The sequence below is a fragment of the Rhinoraja longicauda genome, chromosome 37, assembly GCF_053455715.1.
Source record: "Rhinoraja longicauda isolate Sanriku21f chromosome 37, sRhiLon1.1, whole genome shotgun sequence".
NCBI classification, from domain to species: domain Eukaryota; kingdom Metazoa; phylum Chordata; class Chondrichthyes; order Rajiformes; family Arhynchobatidae; genus Rhinoraja; species Rhinoraja longicauda.
In genome coordinates, this window is record NC_135989.1 from 9821217 (window position 1) to 9841272 (window position 20056).

Here is a 20056-nt window from a genome sequence, read left to right on the forward strand (position 1 = left end):
CCCCTGATGCATCAAAATGTTCTAATATCAAGTATACTTCCCCTTGGCCCAAACTTCCTCACCATTTCTCAATCCTTCGTTGAGTCATTCTAAGGTTTAAAAAAAAAAAAAAGCCAAACCCTCTGAAGTTAACTGCAGCAAACTTTTCAACGAGTGACTTTCTTTCTGCCTCTGGGAAGTAGTTCAAGCAGATTGTGTTTCCCTCCCTCCCAGTTGAAGCAAGAAGGGGGCGGGACAGACTCGGGGGGGGGTGGGGTTTGCCCTGGAGCCTCCGAGCACAGGGGACCCGAGTGAGCAGTGGACCCAGTCAATCGCGACAAGTCCCGCCGGAGCACAACCCCGGTGCGGTGCGGTGCTGTGCGGTGCGGTGCGGCGCGGAGGGATACAGCCCCTTCTGGCTGCCAGCGGTGATGAACTTTTCAAAAAGTTTGCTGTGAAGTTTGGAGGCGCGGGATCGGGGGTTCGAGCCGAGGCTTCTCCCGACGCTTTGTCTTTTATTTATTTATTTTTTTATTTAAAAAAAGTGTATAAACCTCCCCCCTCCCTCCCTCCCACCCTCCCTCTCTCCCTCCCTCACCCCAATTCCCCGTCTTGCCCCCATGGTCACAAAGAAACCCCAGCCCAGCCCAGCTCCACGTTTGGACGGATGTATCAATTAAACGAGGAATCGGAGAAAACCTCGGAACTTTAAAACAAACTTTGCGAGCGATGGGGGATTTAAAACTCTGGAATGTACTTTGGGGAGTGTGTTTGACGGCGCTCTGTGAAGGTACGCTTTGATTTCAGGGGATACTTTCATGTTTGCAAGAGGTATCTGTGCACAGGTACAGGGGGGGGGGGGGGGGGGGGGGTCAGGATTTGCGAGGGGGGTTTTCCTGCATTGTATCAGGTGGGAAAGAATGTGTTGCTGAAACGATCGTGGGAATGGTTTTTAACTAGTTGGTTGCAAATCACTGCATTGTACAGACGAGCCACTCACTCACTTGCGCCTCTCCACTCTCCAAGCAAGACCCCCCCACCCCACACTTCTTTGTGTCTGAACTCAACTCTAAATTAATTTGTGATCCCAGCCGCAAGTTCTGGCAAACTTTATATTTCTGACTCTTTGCAAACAAACGGCTGTGTCGAAAACAGCCCCCCCCCCTCGCGCAACAGATTTTTATCTCTTGTGTGTGGGGGTTTTTTTTTTTTTTCTTCAAAAAAGGAGACGGGTTTCAAAGTGCACAGACAGAAGAAACAAAAAAAAAAAAAAACCCCAGTGCTAGGTGCGAGGCGGCACATTTCCAATGTCACCATCGCCCACCAAATGCACCGGCTTTCAGCCAGACTTACAGTCGGTCATTTGTTCTGCAGTTTAACGGGGCACCTCTGCTCCATTGAACGGCAAAGCCCGCAGATTGATCGCAATATTGCCCCCCCAAAAAAACCTTGCATGTGTGTGTGTGTGTGTGTGTGTGTGTGTAAACTTGCATGTGTGTGTGTGCGTGTGTGTAAACTTGCATGTGTGTGTGTGCGTGTGTGTAAACTTGCATGTCAAGTCAAGTCAAGTCAATTTTATTTGTATAGCACATTTAAAAACAACCCACGTTGACCAAAGTGCTGTATGAGTGTGTAAACTTGTAACTTGCATGCGTGTGTAAACTTGCACGTGTGTGTGTGTAAACTTGCATGTGTGTGTGTGTATAAACTTGCATGTGTGTGTGTGCGTGTGTGTAAACTTACGTGTGTGTGTGTAAACTTGCATGTGTGCGTGTGTGTAAACTTACATATGTGTGTGTGTAAACTTGCATGTGCGTGTGTGTAAACTTGTGTGTGTGTGTGTGTAAACTTGCATGTGTGTGTGCAAACTTGCATGTGTGTGTGTGTAAACTTACATGTATGTGTGTGTGTGTAAACTTGCATGTGTGTGTGTAAACTTGCACAAAATGTTAAAAAAAAGAGGCGCCTAATCCCATTCTGGCACCTCTCCTGTGCGCTGGAAAAGTTGCAAGTCGTCCCCATTCACGGGAAGATTTATTTTTTTGTTGCATTTGGCTTTGAACTCCGAAAGATGCTGAGATTACAGCAGCTGCTCGTCATATGATGATGCTAACACACAACCGCAGGAACTCCAGGCTAAAGAAATAATCCATTCCCTCCTCTCCCTGGAGAAACCAACCGTTTGATCCCACTTTTAAGTTGTTGTCTTTTTCACATGCCCTTCAGCCAAGTTGGTCAGGGAGTTCAGTGAATTCTGGGCAGTGAATTCAGGCTCAGTCTGAATTCCTCCCCCCCCCCCCCCCACCCACCCCCTTTCCAATAAGTCGATTACTCGCGATGGAAGGAGGTTGTAGGGTCGGGGGCAAGAGGAGGGATGTGGAGATTTGGTTTACGGCCGGGTAATCCTTCACAACTCTGTCTCCTTGGGAACCCACCGGGTTGAAGGCAGGCAGAATGGAATGGTGGAGAGAGCGCCCAGGTCTATTGTAGGGGTTGGGACACTGCACCAGAAGCTCAGTGATAGTTCCAGTGATAGACCCAGAGTTCTGCTTGGCATGGAAGGTAGACACAAAATGCTGGAGTGACTTGCATTGTTGCTGAACCTCCACAAGACAAGATCCTCCTTTACTCAGTGATACTCAGGTCCATTGTCTGAGGCGCAGGCTGCCAATCCAGCTCGTTCCTGCAAGATAGACACAAAACGCTGGAGTAACTCAGCAGGGTAGGCAGCATCTTCCTTCTCTCCCGAGAGGCTGCCTGACCCGCTGAGTTACTCCAGCATTTTGTGTCTACTGTGTATTCAAGCATTCACAGTTCCCTTCCAACTCACTCCTGCAAGGATCCCTTTTTTTTGGGCTCAAAATTCGTTTGTTTTTTCCTTTTTTCCTCTTATCCCTTGCAATATCTGCAGCGTTACGACTTCTATATGTTTGGAAGGGGCGATTCTAATCTTTTCTCATTTTTAGTCGGAATCTGACTTCTGAACTTGGTGCTCAAGCCCCCCCCCCCCCCACCCTTTTCCCTCGCTGCTCCTCTCCAAATTAACATGGGGCTTTGTGTCCGTGCGCCCATTGACTGGCCCAGCATCTGTCAGCCCTCTGTAGCAGCCAGTTGCTGAATGCTGGAGGAGCTCCTGAGAAATGACATTCCACCTCCTTCCTGACATCCGCTGGGAAGGAGACAAACAGAGACAGGGTGTACATTCTAATAGTCCTCTGGGCCTCTGTTCTGGCACACTATGATTCTAAACACATGCAGTCGAGTTCTGAGCCACCATTGAAGCTCACCATTTTAATTCTGCTTCCCATTCTCATACAACCGGCATTTTTGTTCCGGGCCTCCATCGCCAGAGTGAAGAACAGCACCTGGTGGTAGATAGGCACAAAATGCTGGAGTACCTCAGTGGGTCAGGCAGCATCTCTGCAGAAAAGGAATTGGTGATGTTTCGGGAAGAGTCCTAAGCCACTGAGTTACTCCAGCATTTTGTGTCCGTCTTCGATGGAAGCCAGCATCTATAGTTCCTTCCCACACAACAGCACCTTGTATTCCACTTGGGTGTGACCATTGAATTTTCCCATTTCAAGTAACACACCCTCCCCCCTTCCCCTTCAAGGGCTAGTGGTACTTTCTGATTCACCTCTACGCACTGTGGGCGTTAGATTTTGTCTATCGATCTGATACGTTACAGTAGGGAAAAAAAACTGGTTTAAATCCAAGGTGGACACAAAATGCTGGAGTAACTCAGCGGGTCAGGCAGCATCTCGGGAGAGAAGGAATGGGTGACGTTTCGGGTCGAGACCCTTCTTCACTCAGGAGTACCTGAGGAGTACCTTCAGCAACAGGTGGACACAAAATGCTGGAGTAACTCAGTGGGTCAGGCAGCATCTCGGGAGAGAAGGAATGGGTGATGTTTCGGGTCGAGACCCTTCTTCAGACTGATACGTTACAGTGCTGAGAACCTATGTGCTCTGTATCTTCCCCTTTTCTCTACCTATTCTACTTGAATTTGACTTGATTGTAATTATGTATAGTGTTACCTGATCTGATTGGATACATGTAAGACAAAGCTTTTTATTGTACCTCGGTACATGTAACAAAAATGAGCCTAAACCTAAAATCTCTCTTTTCTGTTCCACAACCCCTCCTTTCCCATGCTCCCCATTTGTCCCACTATTCCATAGTCCACCCCGTCCACCCCCCCCCCCCCACACCCCACCCGGCTTCTTTGTCCACTTCCATTGACATTCCTCTCTCTGGCTTTACATTTCACACTTACCCTTATCTGACAATCTTCTGACACCTTTTTATCTCTAGCCTTTGTCACTTACTCCACAGATCGGCCAATCATCCCTTCTCACTGGTATCCACCAATTACTTGTTAAGGAAAAAAACTGCAGATGCTGGTTCAAATCGAAGGTAGACACAAAATGCTCAGCGGGTCAGGCAGCATCTCGGGAAAGAAGGAATGGGTGACGTTTCCCATTCAAACGTCATCCACTCCTTCTCTCCCGAGATGCTGCCTGACCCGCTGAGTTACTCCAGCATTTTGTGTCTACCTATTACTTGTTAAGCTTTGTCCCATCCTCACCTCTTTTCCAACTTTCTTCCCCCTACTACAATCAGTCTGAAGAAGGATTCTGACCCCAAAAAAGTTGCCGTCCACGCATGCTGCCGTCCCTCGTGCTTTACACAGATTCAGTGATTAGCTCAAGAACTCGGGAGTGATAAGAGCAAAACGTTCTCGCACTGCAAATAGTCCCAGGTCAGAGTTCCCTGGCTGAAAGGACAGTGGATGCAGATTCATTCACTGTCATGGAGAGACACAGCACCGGAACAGGCCCTTCAGCCCATCGACTCCACACCAGCAATCAACCATGCATTCACGCTAATCCTACACTAATCTCATCAAATTTAATTCTCCCCACATTCTTATTAACTCCCCCAGATCCTCACACCAGGGATAATTTACCACACACCAGGGATAATTTACAGGGGCCAATTAACCTACAGACTAGCACGTCTTTGGGATCATAGTTAGCATGGACTCAGATTTTGTTGAATGAATGAATGAATGAATAAGTTTATTGGCCAAGTATGTGCATATACAAGGAATGTGCCTTGGTGCTCCGCTCACAAATGACAACACAAACATACAGTTAACAATTAAGAATAAAGCATAAACACATAAAAACAATAAGGATACAACATTACGGTCTAAACATGTGGATGAAAATAAACCAGATTTGGCAACAGATCTTTAACTCAACTGGTGGAATCCATTGCCACAGAAGGCTGTGGAGGCCAAGTCAATGGATATTTTTGAAGGCAGAGATCAATAGATGCTTGATTAGTACAGGTGGCAGGGGTTATGGAGAGAAGGCAGGAGGATGGGGTTGAGAGGGAGAGATAGATCAGCCATGATTGAATGGCGGAGTAGACTTGATGGGCTGAATGGCCTAATTCTGCTCCTAAAACTTATGAACTGAAAATACTTAACTACATTTGAGATGGCACATAAACGTAACAAAAGTCGTTATCAAAAAGCAAACACAAGAAGCTCTTGCCTACTGCTGCTTCCTGCTCTGTGGTAATCTTGTGGCAATAGCATCAACGGAGTGAATGGGTTCATTGACAGTGCCGAATCTTCCTCTCCCCTTTGCTGTGGGGAACGTGACTGTCACAGGCATGACGTGCCATATCTGTTTGACTCTCTGCAATGGTTTCCTCTACACGGGTTATCAAGGGAACCGACAGCGATGGAGGGTCCGTTTGAACTGTGGGTGGTCTACAACATCGTGAGGCAGGGTCCAGGGACCAAGTGGGATCTGCGGCCGGAGCCGTGGTGTGGACTGTGGTCTAGGTGTATAACTGGGGGTCTGGAACACCAGGGGTCAGGAACAATAGACAATAGTGAGACCGCACTTGGAGTACTGGGTGCAGTTTTGGACTCCAAATTTGAGGAAGGATATTCTTGCTATTGAGGGCGTGCAGCGTAGGTTTACTAGGTTAATTCCCGGAATGGCGGGACTATCATATGTTGAAAGACTAGAGCGACTAGGCTTGTATACACTGGAATTTAGAAGGATGAGAGGAGATCTTATCGAAACGTATAAGATTATTAAGGGCTTGGACACGTTAGAGGCAGGAAACATGTTCCCAATGTTGGGGGAGTCCAGAACAAGGGGCCACAGTTTAAGAATAAGGGGTAGGCCATTTAGAACTGAGATGAGGAAAAACTTTTTCAGTCAGAGAGTTGTGAATCTGTGGAATTCTCTGCCTCAGAAGGCAGTGGAGGCCAATTCTCTGAATGCATTTAAGAGAGAGCTGGATAGAGCTCTTAAGGATAGCGGAGTCAGGGGGCATGGGGAGAAGGCAGGAACGGGGTACTGATTGAGAATGATCAGCCATGATCACATTGAATGGCGGTGCTGGCTCGAAGGGCCGAATGGCCTCCTCCTGCCCCTATTGTCTATTGTCTATAATAGGTGCAGCAGTAGGCCATTCGGCCCTTCGAGCCAGCACCGCTGGTTAGTTTGTAGATGGAATGGGGGTCTGCATATTTCCTGCTCCCTTTAAATTCACTGGAAAAATTATTATATCATTGTTTAGACAAAAAAAAGCGGAATAATAACGTGCTGGGCGCTCAATACCAAGTCACGTCAAAAAGTCTGGAAAATCTGCTAATCCTGCACCACCAAAGGTGCCAGATTGTTGGAGTTGTACCGCCTTTTGCCAAGGGCATCTTTCACAATCCGCTTGGAGTTTTTAAACTGTGTGTAAACTGGAAGAAATACAATGCAGTCTGAAGAAGGGTCCCGACCTGAAACATCACCTATCTGCGTTTTTCTCAGACGTTGCCTGACCCGCTGAGTTACTCCAGCACCTTGTGTCTTCTAAACTGGAAGAAATCTGTGGTCAAATGCTGGGCTCACTCTTCCTCCCTTTGCATCCACTGAGAAGCTCACTCCGAGATTCATTAACAACACACATGGAATGATACAACTGTGAAGCAAAGACTTTGGGCAGGACAAATGAGAAGAAATATGAACTGGAAAGTACAGTTTTGAGAAGACTGCAGGGACAGAGAGACCAGACCATGTGTGGACACACGTCTTTAAAGATGACCGGATAAAAATATTTCGACCTGAAACATCACATTCCTTTTCACCAGAGATGCTGCCTGACTCGCTGAGTTACTCCAGCATTTTGTGTCTATCACTGAATAAGAGAAACTGATTTTTTTTTTCAACGGCTTTTTAAAAAGGAGGCAGATAGTGCAGGTGTAATGCTGAAACTTTAAAAATCGAACCTCTGTATAGACCAGTCTGAAGAAGGGTCCCGACCCAAATGGCACCTCCATTCCCTCCACAAATGTTGCATAACCTGCTGAGCGCCTTGTGTTTTGTTCAAGATTCCAGCATCTACAGTTCCTTGCGTCTTCTTTATAAGCCTTTGTTTGGGTCCCATGTAGTGTCTGGTGTTCGGTGTTGGGCATTGCACTTTAAGAGCAACTAGACCAAGTCGACCCGTTGGGCCCAAACCACTCCTGCATTGATGCAGCACACTCTCCTCTTCCCCCCTCCCCCTCCCTCCACTCCCCACCACCCTCCCCCCTCCCTCCACCTCCCCAACCCCCGTCCACCCCCCTGATCCTCCCTCCTCCCCCCCTCTCTCTCCTCCCTCCCTCCCTCCCTAGGAGACAGATTTAAACTTTTAAATGTGAATAACTTTAAAAATATAACACCAATTTCAATTAAACGTCCTCCATTAGCACCAAAGGGACAACGGTGAGTAAGGTGGGCCTAAAATTGTCGCGCTATCGTGTACCGTTTTGGCTGTAATTCAGGAACAAACAAACAAACAAACGAGAGTTTTAATATATAGATGGCTATTTTGAAGAAAGTGGAAGAGAAATGTATCATTGGACTGGGACCAAGATTCTGTGATTTAATTAACGTGGAGAGGCAGACTAGAGGCACAGAGGTTGCCAATCCAAACTTGTACACTTGGCAATGAAGATTGCAAGACTCTTTAATTAGCAGTAGTGGTTGCAGAAGAATTTAACCTTGCTTTGTCCACAGCTATTAACCTTGGTCTGTCCAGCAAAAAGAATAGGACTGACTTCCACTACAAAAGGAAGCCAAGAATATTCATCCATCACAATAGTTAGCTGGTGTTGCTTCCTTCTGTTGTCCAGTGTTTTTCCATCACCCATTCCCTTGGCCCCTACCTTGCTACTTCTTCGTTGCTCCCATCCCAAGTTGTAACTTGATGAAAGAAAATGTCCAGGTGACCACCCGCCAGTTGCTTGTATTGTAACCTATAACTCAGCATCTTGTACCAACTTGTGGCCTAGCGAGTCCACGCCGACCAGCGATCCCTGAATATTAGCCACTATCCTCCATACTAGGGACAAATTACAATTTTTACTGAAGCCAGTTAACCCACAAACCTGTACGTCTCTGGAGTGCGGGAGGACCCGGTGGAAATCCACACAGGACTCTGGGAGAATGTACAAACTCCGTACAGACAGCACCCGTAGTCAGGATCTACCCGGGTCTCTTGTGCTGTAAGGCAGCAACTCTACCGCTGCGCCATTGTGCTGCCGTATGTCTGGAGTATTATTCTTGGACAATCCCCTCTATGTGTTGCAGCTCAGCTCAGCATTCCCACAGTCCAACTAGTTCTCTGCTGTCTGCTGCAACCTCCCAGTGAATGTGGCTGTGGCACCACAGAAGTATTAGTTTGCAGAGGGAGGATAGTTAACACAGTAAGAAACCTGGGCCTGCTTTAGTAGAGTTAGCTATTCATTTAAAAAAAATCGTGGAATGGGGAATAGCATACAATGTGTAGTGTACGCAGTATATAGTACCAAAGAGGTTTACCAGAATGTTGTTTGGATTAAATGGTATTAGTTACAAGAAGAGAGGTAACAAATTTAAGGGGTTGGACACGTTAGAGGCAGGAATCATGTTCCCAATGTTGGGGGAGTCCAGAACAAGGGGCCACAGTTCAAGAATAAGGGGTAGGTAGGCCATTTAGAACTGAGATGAGGAAAAACGTTTTCAGTCAGAGAGTTGTGAATCTGTGTTATTCTCTGCCTCAGAAGGCAGTGGAGGCCAATTCTCTGAATGCATTCGAGAGAGAGCTAGATAGAGCTAGAGTCAGGGGGTATGGGGAGAAGGCAGGAACGGGGTACTGATTGAGAATGATCAGCCATGATCCCATTGAATGGCAGTGCTGGCTCGAAGGGCCGAATGGCCTCCTCCTGCACCTATTGTCTATTGTCTAAATTTGGATTGTTTCTCTTGATTGTTAGAGGCTGAGGGGAGACTTGTCAATACAACATTATCAAGTCAAGTCAATTTTATTTGTATAGCACATTTAAAAACAACCCATGTTGACCAAAGTGCTGTACATCAGCTCAGGTACTAAGAAACGAACATATAAATGGCACACAAACATAACAGCACATACATAAACAGTTCACAGCGCCCCCTCAGAGGGCCTCAAACGCTAGGGAGTAGAAATAGGTTTTGAGCCTGGACTTAAAGGAGTCGATGGAGGGGGCAGTTCTGATGGGGAGAGGGATGCTGTTCCACAGTCTCGGAGCTGCAACCGCTGAGCTGAAGCCTAGACCGCGGGATAGTCAGTAGCCCCAAGTCGGCCGACCTGCGGGACCTGGAGATAGAGTGGTGGGTTAGAAGATTTTTGATGGGGGGGGGAGGGGCAAGCCCGTTTAAGGCTTTATGAGGGTAGACGGTCAGAAGCTTTTTCCCCCTAAGATGGAAATGTTAAAGACTAAAGGGCATAGCTTTACCGTAAGAGTGGCAAAGGTTTAAGCAGGTGGGCAGGGCAGGACTTTCACACAGGGTGGTGGATGCCTGGCCATTGCCACAGGTGGTGGTGGTGGTGGGGGCAGATACGATAGTGGCATTTAAGAGGCTTTTAGATAGGCACAAGATATGCGGGGAATGGAGGGGTACGGATCACGTGCAGGCAGAGGAGATTAGTTTACCATGGCATCATGTTTGGCACACACATTGTGGCCTGAAGGGCCTGTTACTGTGCTTCCATGTACATAACCCATTACAAAATACCAGAATAAAGCAGATCAAAATATTTTGATAATGCACAGCCAACAGTGTTTCAGTGAGCTGTCAGGCAGATTCAGTGCTGTCTTTAAACTTTCTTTTTCAGGATGTGGGCATTACTGGCAAGGTCCCCAAAACCTTTGTTGTTCTCTCGATGCTGCAAATCCATTGCCTTTGATACGTGTACTGAATGTGATGTAGAGCTCGTGCTGGTGGGATTGTAGTCTCTGTACGTTTGACCTGGTATGGATGGCAGAAGCCATTCTCCATTCTCCAGCCTTCACTGCCTGCTCTACCTGCATGCTAACTTTAAGTGACTGATGAACAAGGACACCCAGATCTCTTTGTACTTCCCCATTTCCTAACTTTCTATGCTTCTACATCAGTTCAGTAACTTTTACTGAACGTTTATAGTTGCTTTTCTGGTAGGTGTGAAGGCATGTGTACCAGTGAGTTTAATTATTACATCTATATGTCCCCCTCCTCTGAGTCTGAAGAAGGGTATCGACCCAAATCGGCACCCATTCCTTCTATTCAGAGATGCTGCTTGTTCCGCTGAGTTACTCCAGCATTCTGTGTCTACCTTGAGTTTAATTATATGTTTGCTGGTGTGTACATTGTTGAGTTTAACAGTAGCTTTGGTGATGTAGAAGCATAGAAAAATAGGTGCAGGAGTCGGCCATTCGGCCCTTCGAGCCAGCACCGCCATTCAATGTGATCATGGCTGATCATTCTCAATCAGTACCCCGTTTCTGCCTTCTCCCCATACCCCCTGACTCCGCTATCCTTAAGAGCTCTATCTAGCTCTCTCTTGAATGCATTCAGAGAATTGGCCTCCACTGCCTTCTGAGGCAGAGAATTCCACAGATTCACAACTCTCTGACTGAAAAAGTTTTTCCTCATCTCCGTTCTAAATGGCCTACCCCTTATTCTTAAACTGTGGCCCCTGGTTCTGGACTCCCCCAACATTGGGAACATGTTTCCTGCCTCTAATGTGTCCAACCCCTTAATAATCTTATACGTTTCGATAAGATCCCCACTCATCCTTCTAAATTCCAGTGTATACAAGTCTAGTCGCTCCAGTCTTTCAACATATGACAGTCCCGCCATTCCAGGAATTAACCTAGTAAACCTACGCTGCACGCCCTCAATAGCAAGAATATCCTTCCTCAAATTTGGAGACCAAAACTGCACACAGTACTCCAGGTGCGGTCTCACTAGGGCCGTATACAACTGCAGAAGGACCTCTTTGCTCCTATACTCAACTCCTCTTGTTATGAAGGCCATTGGCTTTCTTCACTGCCTGCTGTACCTGCATGCTTCCTTTCAGTGACTGATGCACTAGGGCACCCAGAGCTCGTTGTACGTCCCCTTTTCCTAACTTGACACCATTCAGATAATAATCTACCTTCCTATTCTTACCACCAAAGTGGATAACCTCACACTTATCCACATTAAACTGCATCTGCCATGCATCCGCCCACTCACACAACCTGTCCAAGTCACCCTGCAACCTCATAGCATCTTCCTCACAGTTCACACTAGCACCCAGCTTTGTATCATCCGCAAATTTGCTAATGGTACTTTTAATCCCTTCATCCAAGTCATTAATGTATATTGTAAATAGCTGCGGTCCCAGCACCGAGCCTTGCGGTACCCCACTAGTCACTGCCTGCCATTCTGAAAGGGACCCATTTATCCCCACTCTTTGCTTTCTGTCTGCCAATCAATTATCTATCCATGTCAGCACCCTACCTCAATACCATATGCTCTAATTTTGCCCACTAATCTCCTGTGTGGGACCTTGTCGAAGGCTTTCTGAAAGTCGAGGTACACCACATCCACCGGCTCTCCCCTGTCAATTTTCTTAGTTACATCCTCAAAAAATTCCAGACGATTAGTCAAGCATGATTTCTCCTTCGTAAATCCATGCTGACTCGGAACGATCCTGTTACTGCTATCCAAATGCTCCACAATTTCGTCTTTTATAGCCGGCTCCAGCATCTTCCCCACCACTGATGTCAGACTAACTGGTCTATAATTTCCCGTTTTCGTTCTCCCTCCTTTCTTAAAAAGTGGGATAACATTAGCTACCCTCCAATCCACAGGAACTGATCCTGAATCTATAGAACATTGGAAAATGATCACCAATGCGTCCACAATTTCTAGAGCCACCTCCTTAAGTACCCTGGGATGCAGACCATCAGGCCCTGGGGATTTATCAGCCTTCTGTCCCATCAGTCTACCCAACACCATTTCCTGCCTAATGCGAATTTCCTTCAGTTCCTCCGTCACCCTAGGATCTCTGGCCACTAGAACATCTGGGAGTTTGTTTGTATCTTCCTTAGTGAAGACAGATCCAAAGTACCGGTTCAACTCGTCTGCCATTTCCTTGTTCCCCATAATAAATTCCCCTGCTTCTGTCTTCAAGGGACCCACATTTGCCTTGACTATTTTTTTCCTCTTCACATACCTAAAAAAGCTTTTACTATCCCTTGTCAGCCACAGGTGCCTCTTACTCCCCCTTAGAATCTTTCCTCCTCTTTGGGATAAATTGATCTTGCAACTTCTGCATTATTCCCAGGAACACCTGCCATTGCTGTTCCACCGTCTTCCCTGCTCGGGCCTCCTTCCAGTCAAATCTGGCCAGCTCCTGCCTCATGCCTCTGTAATCCCCTTTGCTATACTGTAATACTGACACTTCCGATTTTCCCTTCTCCCTCTCAATTTGTAGAGTAAAACGTATCATATTCATAAACGGATCAAACTCAGATCCTGGGGGGGACAGGGCTTTCTCCATCGCTGCTCCCACCCTATGGAACTCACTACCCCAAACCGTCAGAGACTCCTCCTCACTCACCACATTCAAAACATCACTGAAGTCTCACCTGTTCAGTACTGCCTTCAACCACTGACCGTCACCTTACCTTCTGTCTCCTTTTTCTGTTCGTTTACTTATTTATCTATTTATTCACTTCTCTATGTTCTAGTAATCCCTGTAAAGCGTCTTTGAGCGTTTGAAAAGCGCTATATAAATGTAATGCATTATTATTATTATTATAATTATATTGTGGTCATTGCCTCCTAATGGCTCATTTACCTCGAGTCCCCTTATCAGATCAGGTTCATTACACAACACTAAATCCAGAATTGCCTTCTCCCTGGTAGGCTCCAGTACAAGCTGTTCTAAGAATCCATCTCGGAGGCACTCCACAAACTCTCTTTCCTGGGTTCCATTACCAACCTGATTTTCCCAGTCTACCTGCATGTTGAAATCTCCCATAACCACCGTAGCATTACATTTGCGACATGCCAATTTTAGCTCCTGATTCAACTTGCACCCTATGTCGAGGCTACTGTTTGGGGGCCTGTAGATTCGCATCAACTTGGGACAGATGCTTTTAAATTCACTGAATTTACCTCTTCCCTTATTTCCTTGTTATTTGTATTCTAAACCTTCTGATGCTGTGTACACATCAACAAATTTATACCATGTTGATACTCGATATGTTGCCATGTATATATGTGAATTTATACATGGATATTTTGACGTATATATCATGGATTGCTTGAAGGTAGACACAAAATGCTGGAGTAACTCAGCGGGACAGGCAGCATCTCTGAAGAGAAGGAATGGGTGACGTTTCGGGTTGAAACCCCATTCTTCGGACTGACATTGCTGGCAGCTTCTTTCCAAATAACCATCAGGCTATTGAACACTGAACTCCAACTAAACCACAAACTGCCTTGTTTGCACCAGGGACTCTGGGCTTTGTTTTGTTTTTGCACTATGCAGCATTTGCCTTTTTATGTATTGAACTTCTTTGTTGTGTTATCTATTGAGTATTGTGTTTACAAACCTGTTGTGCTGCTGCAAGTGAGAATCACATTGTTCTGCTTCAGGAGATATCACAATAAAACATTCCTGGTAGTATCCATTGGTGATATTTACTGGCAGATATATTGACATGAGTATCATTGAGATTACCGGTAGGTGTGCTAGAATGTGTTTATCAGTGAGATTACTGGTACATATATTGACTTGAGTATCAATTATATTACTGGGAGATATGTGTAGGAAAGAACTGCATTCCTTCTCTCCAGAGATGCTGCCTGACCCGCTGAGTTACTCCAGCATTTTGTGACTACCTTACTAGGAGAAATGTTGTACAGCAGTGAGTTAATGGTTGATGTACTGTGTGTCAGTGAGTTTGCTGCTATATGTGTTGGAAGGAACTGCAGATGCTGGTTTAAACCAAAGATGGGCACAAAAAGCTGGAGTAACTCAGGCAGCATCTCTGGAGAGAAGGAATGGGTGACATTTCTAAAGAAGGGTCTCAACCCAAAACATCACCCATTCCTTCTACCCAGAGATGCTGCCTGTCCCGCTGAGTTACTCCAGCATTTTGTGTCATATGTGTTATGTCCATCAATGAGATTTGATTTTTATGGAACAGCCTAGCATATATCGACATATTTCAGTGAGGCTGATATATTTTCGTATGTTTGGCTTTACAGTCAGTCCTTGACTTATGTAAGAGTTGAGTTCCATGAACTCTTGTATAAGTCAGATTGCATGTAAGCCAGAATCCTCATCCCCATGCCCATCCCCTGCCCAAAGTAACTTGCTGAATTAACTGTGTAGGAAAATAACTGCAGATGCTGGATGCTGCCTGACCTGCTGAGTTACTCCAGCATTTTGTGATACCTGCTGAATTAACTGTGTCAGTGGTGTCTGACTGCATACAGGGCACTTTCTGCAGCTTGGTAAGTAAGCACTGCTTGCATTCCGACTCACCGTTGGGGTACTTTCTACTGCACGCGGCCTTCTGGATTAGCTCTGCCACCATTGTCAACTTGTTTCAGATGTAAACTTGAGTGATTATAAAGTGATGCGGAAATCACAAACTGCCTTAGAGTCATAGACTCATACAGCATGGAAACAGACCCTTTGGCCTAACTTGCCCACACCGGCCAACATGTCCCAGCTGTTTGCATTTGGCCCATATCCCTCTAAACCTATCCTATCCATGTACCTGTCTAATTCCTCCATAAACATTGCGATACTCCCTGCCTCAACTACCTCCTCTGGCAGAATAAGGGGTAGGCCATTTAGAACGGAGATGAGGAAGAACTTTTTCAGTCAGAGAGTGGTGAAGGTGTGGAATTCTCTGCCTCAGAAGGCAGTGGAGGCCAGTTCGTTGGATGCTTTCAAGAGAGAGCTGGATAGAGCTCTTAAGGATAGCGGAGTGAGGGGGTATGGGGAGAAGGCAGGAACGGGGTACTGATTGAGAGTGATCAGCCATGATCGCATTGAATGGCGGTGCTGGCTCGAAGGGCTGAATGGCCTACTCCTGCACCTATTGTCTATTATCTATTGTCTATTGATCCATACACCCACCACCCTTTATGTGAAAAAGTTACCCCCTCGGATTCCTATTAAATCTTTTCCCCTTCACCTTAAACCCATGTCCTCTGTACGAAATCTATACGACCTATATACGAGACAAGCAAGCTAAATGCAGGGTACAAGGAATGTCGATAGGAGAGAGTAGGCAAGGAGTTAGTTGCTAACAAGAAGGGAAGTTACAAGTGAAGGGCAGCCATTTTAAGGATGGGATTAAAATTACTTCTTTTGGAGGAAACGTTTCATAAATTAGACAGGAAATTAGATGCTGGCAACGTCACTGAAAATGAGGAGGCTTTAGTGACATTGAGTAACAGAAAGTAAAGAGGGTGCGTGTATAAGGTTGGCAACATGCCCAAAGCAGTCAAATTAGTTGGTTTGTGTGGGAGGCATCCTGGGTTATACTGAGAAACTTATAATCTAAAAGAATAGGAAATTGGTCATCAGTTTTCTGAAACTTAGCAGTGCAATGCCATCACTTCACCCTCGTGTTCTGCTCTTTCTCCAAATCATGACTAATCTTATGCCTATCCAATTCCTTTTGAAAGTTCTGATTGCCTTGGTTTCTGGTCATCTTCAGACAAGAACGTACCTGCACTGAACAGAAGCAAGGTTTTCCTCCGTCCCACTCATCCATCCATATGCCACCACATCTTTTGCCCCAAACTTAAAACCTGTACTCTTAAGGTCTTTGAACGGTTCACTGATGGAGCAGACTCACACACTTTGCCCGATCGGCAGTCATTTTGATCTTGCGCAACTCTGCCGCATTTCCCCTCAGCCTTCATCTGTGGAGGGAATGGAAAGGCATGTTTCGGATTGGGACCCTTCTTCAAAAGCGTCACCTATCTATTCTCTTCACAGATGCTGCCTAAACCGCTGTTACTCCAGCACTTTGTGCTTTACTCAAGGTTCCAGCATCTGCATTTTCTTCCGTTTCGAGTCCGCCTGGTTTGTTCCATGGAGAACAACTCTGCCAACCTTGTGGCTGAAAGCTCTCTTTCCAGAAACCATGTTGCTAATTTTGAACAGGAAAAAAACTGCAGATGCTGGTTAAAATCGAAGGTAGACACAAAATGCTGGAGTAACTCAGCGGGTCAGGCAGCATCACAGGAGAGAAGGAATGGGTGACATTTCGGGTCGAGACCCTTCAGTCTGAAGAAGGGTCTCGACCTGAAACGTCACCCCTTCCTTCTCTCTAGAGATGCTGCCTGACCCGTTGAGTCACTCCAGCATTTTGGGTCTATCGTACTAATTTTGAACCTGCTCTAAGACCTATTCATGTTTCTTGAGGTGGAGCTTAGTTTAGTATATTGTCACGTGTATCGAGGTACAGTGAAAGGCTTTTTGTTGTGTGCTAACCAGTCAGGTGAAAGACTATACATGATTACAATCGAGCCTTCCATATAAATAATATATATATATGTAGCCTTAAGACATGGGAATGGCATCACCACCCAAGTCTCTGCTTTCTCTTCAATTCTGGGGCTATGCCTTTTGCTGCTAATCCTGTGTGTAGTACTTTGCCAAACACCTATTGAAACTCCATGCACACAATATCAACAGCATTTCCCTTCTCAGCCAACTCCATTTCTTCACTAGAAATAAACTGTCAGTAAAAACAAATTTTCCTTTGTAAACATTTAAAAAAACATATATATATCTATATACTAAAACTCTCGTTTGTTTGTTCCTGAACTACAGCCAAAATGGTACACGATAACGCGACAATTGTAGGCCCGCCTCGCTCACCGTCGTCCCTTTGGTGGTAATGGAAGAAGTTTCATTGAAATCGGTGTTATGTTTTAAAAGTTATTCACATAAATCTATCTCCTAGGGAGGGAGGAGGGGGGCAGGGAGGATTAGGGGGGTTGAGGGGGATGGAGTGGGGGGAGGAGAAGGGCGGAGGGGAAGGGGGGGAGGGGAGGGGGAGGGGGAGGAGAGGGTGCTGCACCAATGCAGGAGAGGTTTGGGCCCAACGGGTCCACTTGGTCTAGTATATGTATAAAATTACTGCCATGATTTGACTGTCCAGAAGTTATTATTAAGACCTCTAGTGTTTTTGATGATACATTATGAATCAGTCCTGGATATTCTGGACACAATTTCAAAGACGCCGGATGGCATGAATGAAGAAGATGTAATGGAAAGGAGCTGCACTTAGGATGGAAGGCACAAAGTAAGGAAAGGGAAGGGGGGAAGGGCAGAATAAAGGGAATAATATGGGGGTATTTTGAGCTTAATTTCCAACGGTTGCATTAAACACCTGACAATGTAGCATCATATCATATCATATATATACAGCCGGAAACAGGCCTTTTCGGCCCTCCAAGTCCGTGCCGCCCAGTGATCCCCGTACATTAACACTATCCTACACCCACTAGGGACAATTTTTACATTTACCCAGCCAATTAACCTACATACCTGTACGTCTTTGGAGTGTGGGAGGAAACCGAAGATCTCGGAGAAAACCCACGCAGGTCACGGGGAGAACGTACAAACTCCTTACAGTGCAGCACCCGTAGTCAGGATCGAACCTGAGTCTCCGGCGCTGCATTCGCTGTAAAGCAGCAACTCTACCGCTGCGCTACCGTGCCGCCCGTGTACCAGTGTACACTGACTCCAAAATTTGTTCCATTGACTAAAGGGCACAGTAGGCTCTTGCAACATACAACATACTTATCCTTGTGGATAAGATACTGTATATTGCAATCCTGTTAAGTTAGCAGACACATAGTAAATTAAATTAACAGGGAAGGTTATAAAATCTGCAGATGCTGGAAGTCTGAAATAAAAACAGAAGATGCTGGATAAACTCATGAACATAATGAGTTCTTATGAAAGGTCCTAGACCTGACACTTTGACTGTGTATGAAGCAAAAACGTCAAGCATCGAAGCCTTCATCATCAAGAACCAACTAAGATGGAGCGGTCGTGTTGTTCGGATGGTAGACGAGCGTCTACCAAAGCAAACCTTCCACTCCCAGCTTAAAGAAGGCAAACGTAAAAGAGGCGGACAAAAGAAGAGATTCAAAGACGCTTTAAAAGCCAGCATGAGGAAATGTGAAATGGACATCAACAACTGGGAAACCAATGCCGAGGGCAGGAAACGCTCGCCAATCATCATCCAAAAAGGAACAGCGACCTTCGAAGCCGACAGGTGCATAGAATTAGAAGAAAAGAGAAGTAAACTGAAAGAGAGGCAGCAACAACCAGAGTCCGATCTGACATCTGGAATTACCTGCCCTGAATGCCGAAGATCTTTCAAAGCCTGGATTGGACTCATTAGCCACATGAGAGTTTATAAAAACAACGGAACGTAGAACATGCAATGGGAAAACTCAGCAGGTCAGGCAGCATCCAATACAATATAATACAATACAATACAATACAATATCTTTATTGTCATTGTACAAGTACAACGAGATTAAGAATGCCACTTCCATATTGATGCTATAAAATAAATAAATCACGGGGAAAACAAAAACAACAAAGGGAGGGGATAAAAAAGGAAACAAGGTAAAGTGGCTAAGCCGATATATTTTCACAGATGCTGCCTGACCTGCTGAGTTTTCCCATTGATTTCTGGTTTTATTTAAGTGTGAAGTGGTGGCTTTTGGTAGTGAGAATAAGGAAAGGCATGAACTAAATGGTACAATGTTATTGTGGGGAGTTGGGGAGGGGGGGGGGGTGGTTGGAACAATAGAGCAATCAGGAAGGACATGCAATCTTGAAGGTGGCAGCACAAGCTGAGAAGGAATCCTTGGCTTTAGGGAAGTTAGAGAACTATGTTCATTCTGGGCACCAAGCTTGAGGATGTATGACCTTCGATGCAAAAGGAATTTCCTTGAAGAGGGTTAGGGAGCTGGACTAATTGTTGGAGCAGGAGAAAATGAGAGATTTGACTGAGGTTTTCAAATTGTGAAGGGGTTCACTGAATTGTTGCCAGTGACAGAAGGGTTGGTTATCACAATGGTGACTTTAAGAGACATTTGGACAGGCATGTGGGTAGGAAGGGTATAGAGGGGTGTGAGACAAATGGGACCAGTGCCAGGATGGCAACTTGGTTGGCAGGGACAAGGTGGGCCGACGGGCCTGTTTCCACGCTGCATGGCTCGGACTCGATGAGAATCCACAATTTAAGAAGTTGGCTGCAGAGCCCGAGGTATCATGAGGGGAAAGAACTTTGCATTGTGTTAGGATGTGGTACACACTGTCAGAGAGGGCAGTCGGAACAGTGTTGATAGTAAATTTGAAAGGGGAAAAATGTGTGTGTGTATATCTGTAAGTATTTATCTACTTACACACACACACACACACACACACACACACACACACACACACACACACACACACACACACACACACACACACACACACACATATGCATATATAGACATACACACACATATGCATATATAGACATACACACACATATGCATATATAGACATACACACACATATGCATATATAGACATACACGCACATATACACATAAACACACACATACATTTATATAGACATACACACACATAAACATATACTCACACATACACACATGTGCATCTATACCCTT

General features: G+C 45.6%; 1 protein-coding gene across 1 annotated transcript in view; it reads left to right on the plus strand.

Annotated features, from left to right (window-relative positions):
* The first annotated feature begins 307 nt into the window (after positions 1–307).
* Positions 308–20056, plus strand: part of LOC144610705 (uncharacterized) — a 197394-nt gene continuing 177645 nt past the window's right edge. The window contains 1 exon segment of the mRNA XM_078429606.1: positions 308–769. Coding sequence (XP_078285732.1) covers positions 709–769 — 61 coding nt within the window. The 5' untranslated portion in view covers positions 308–708.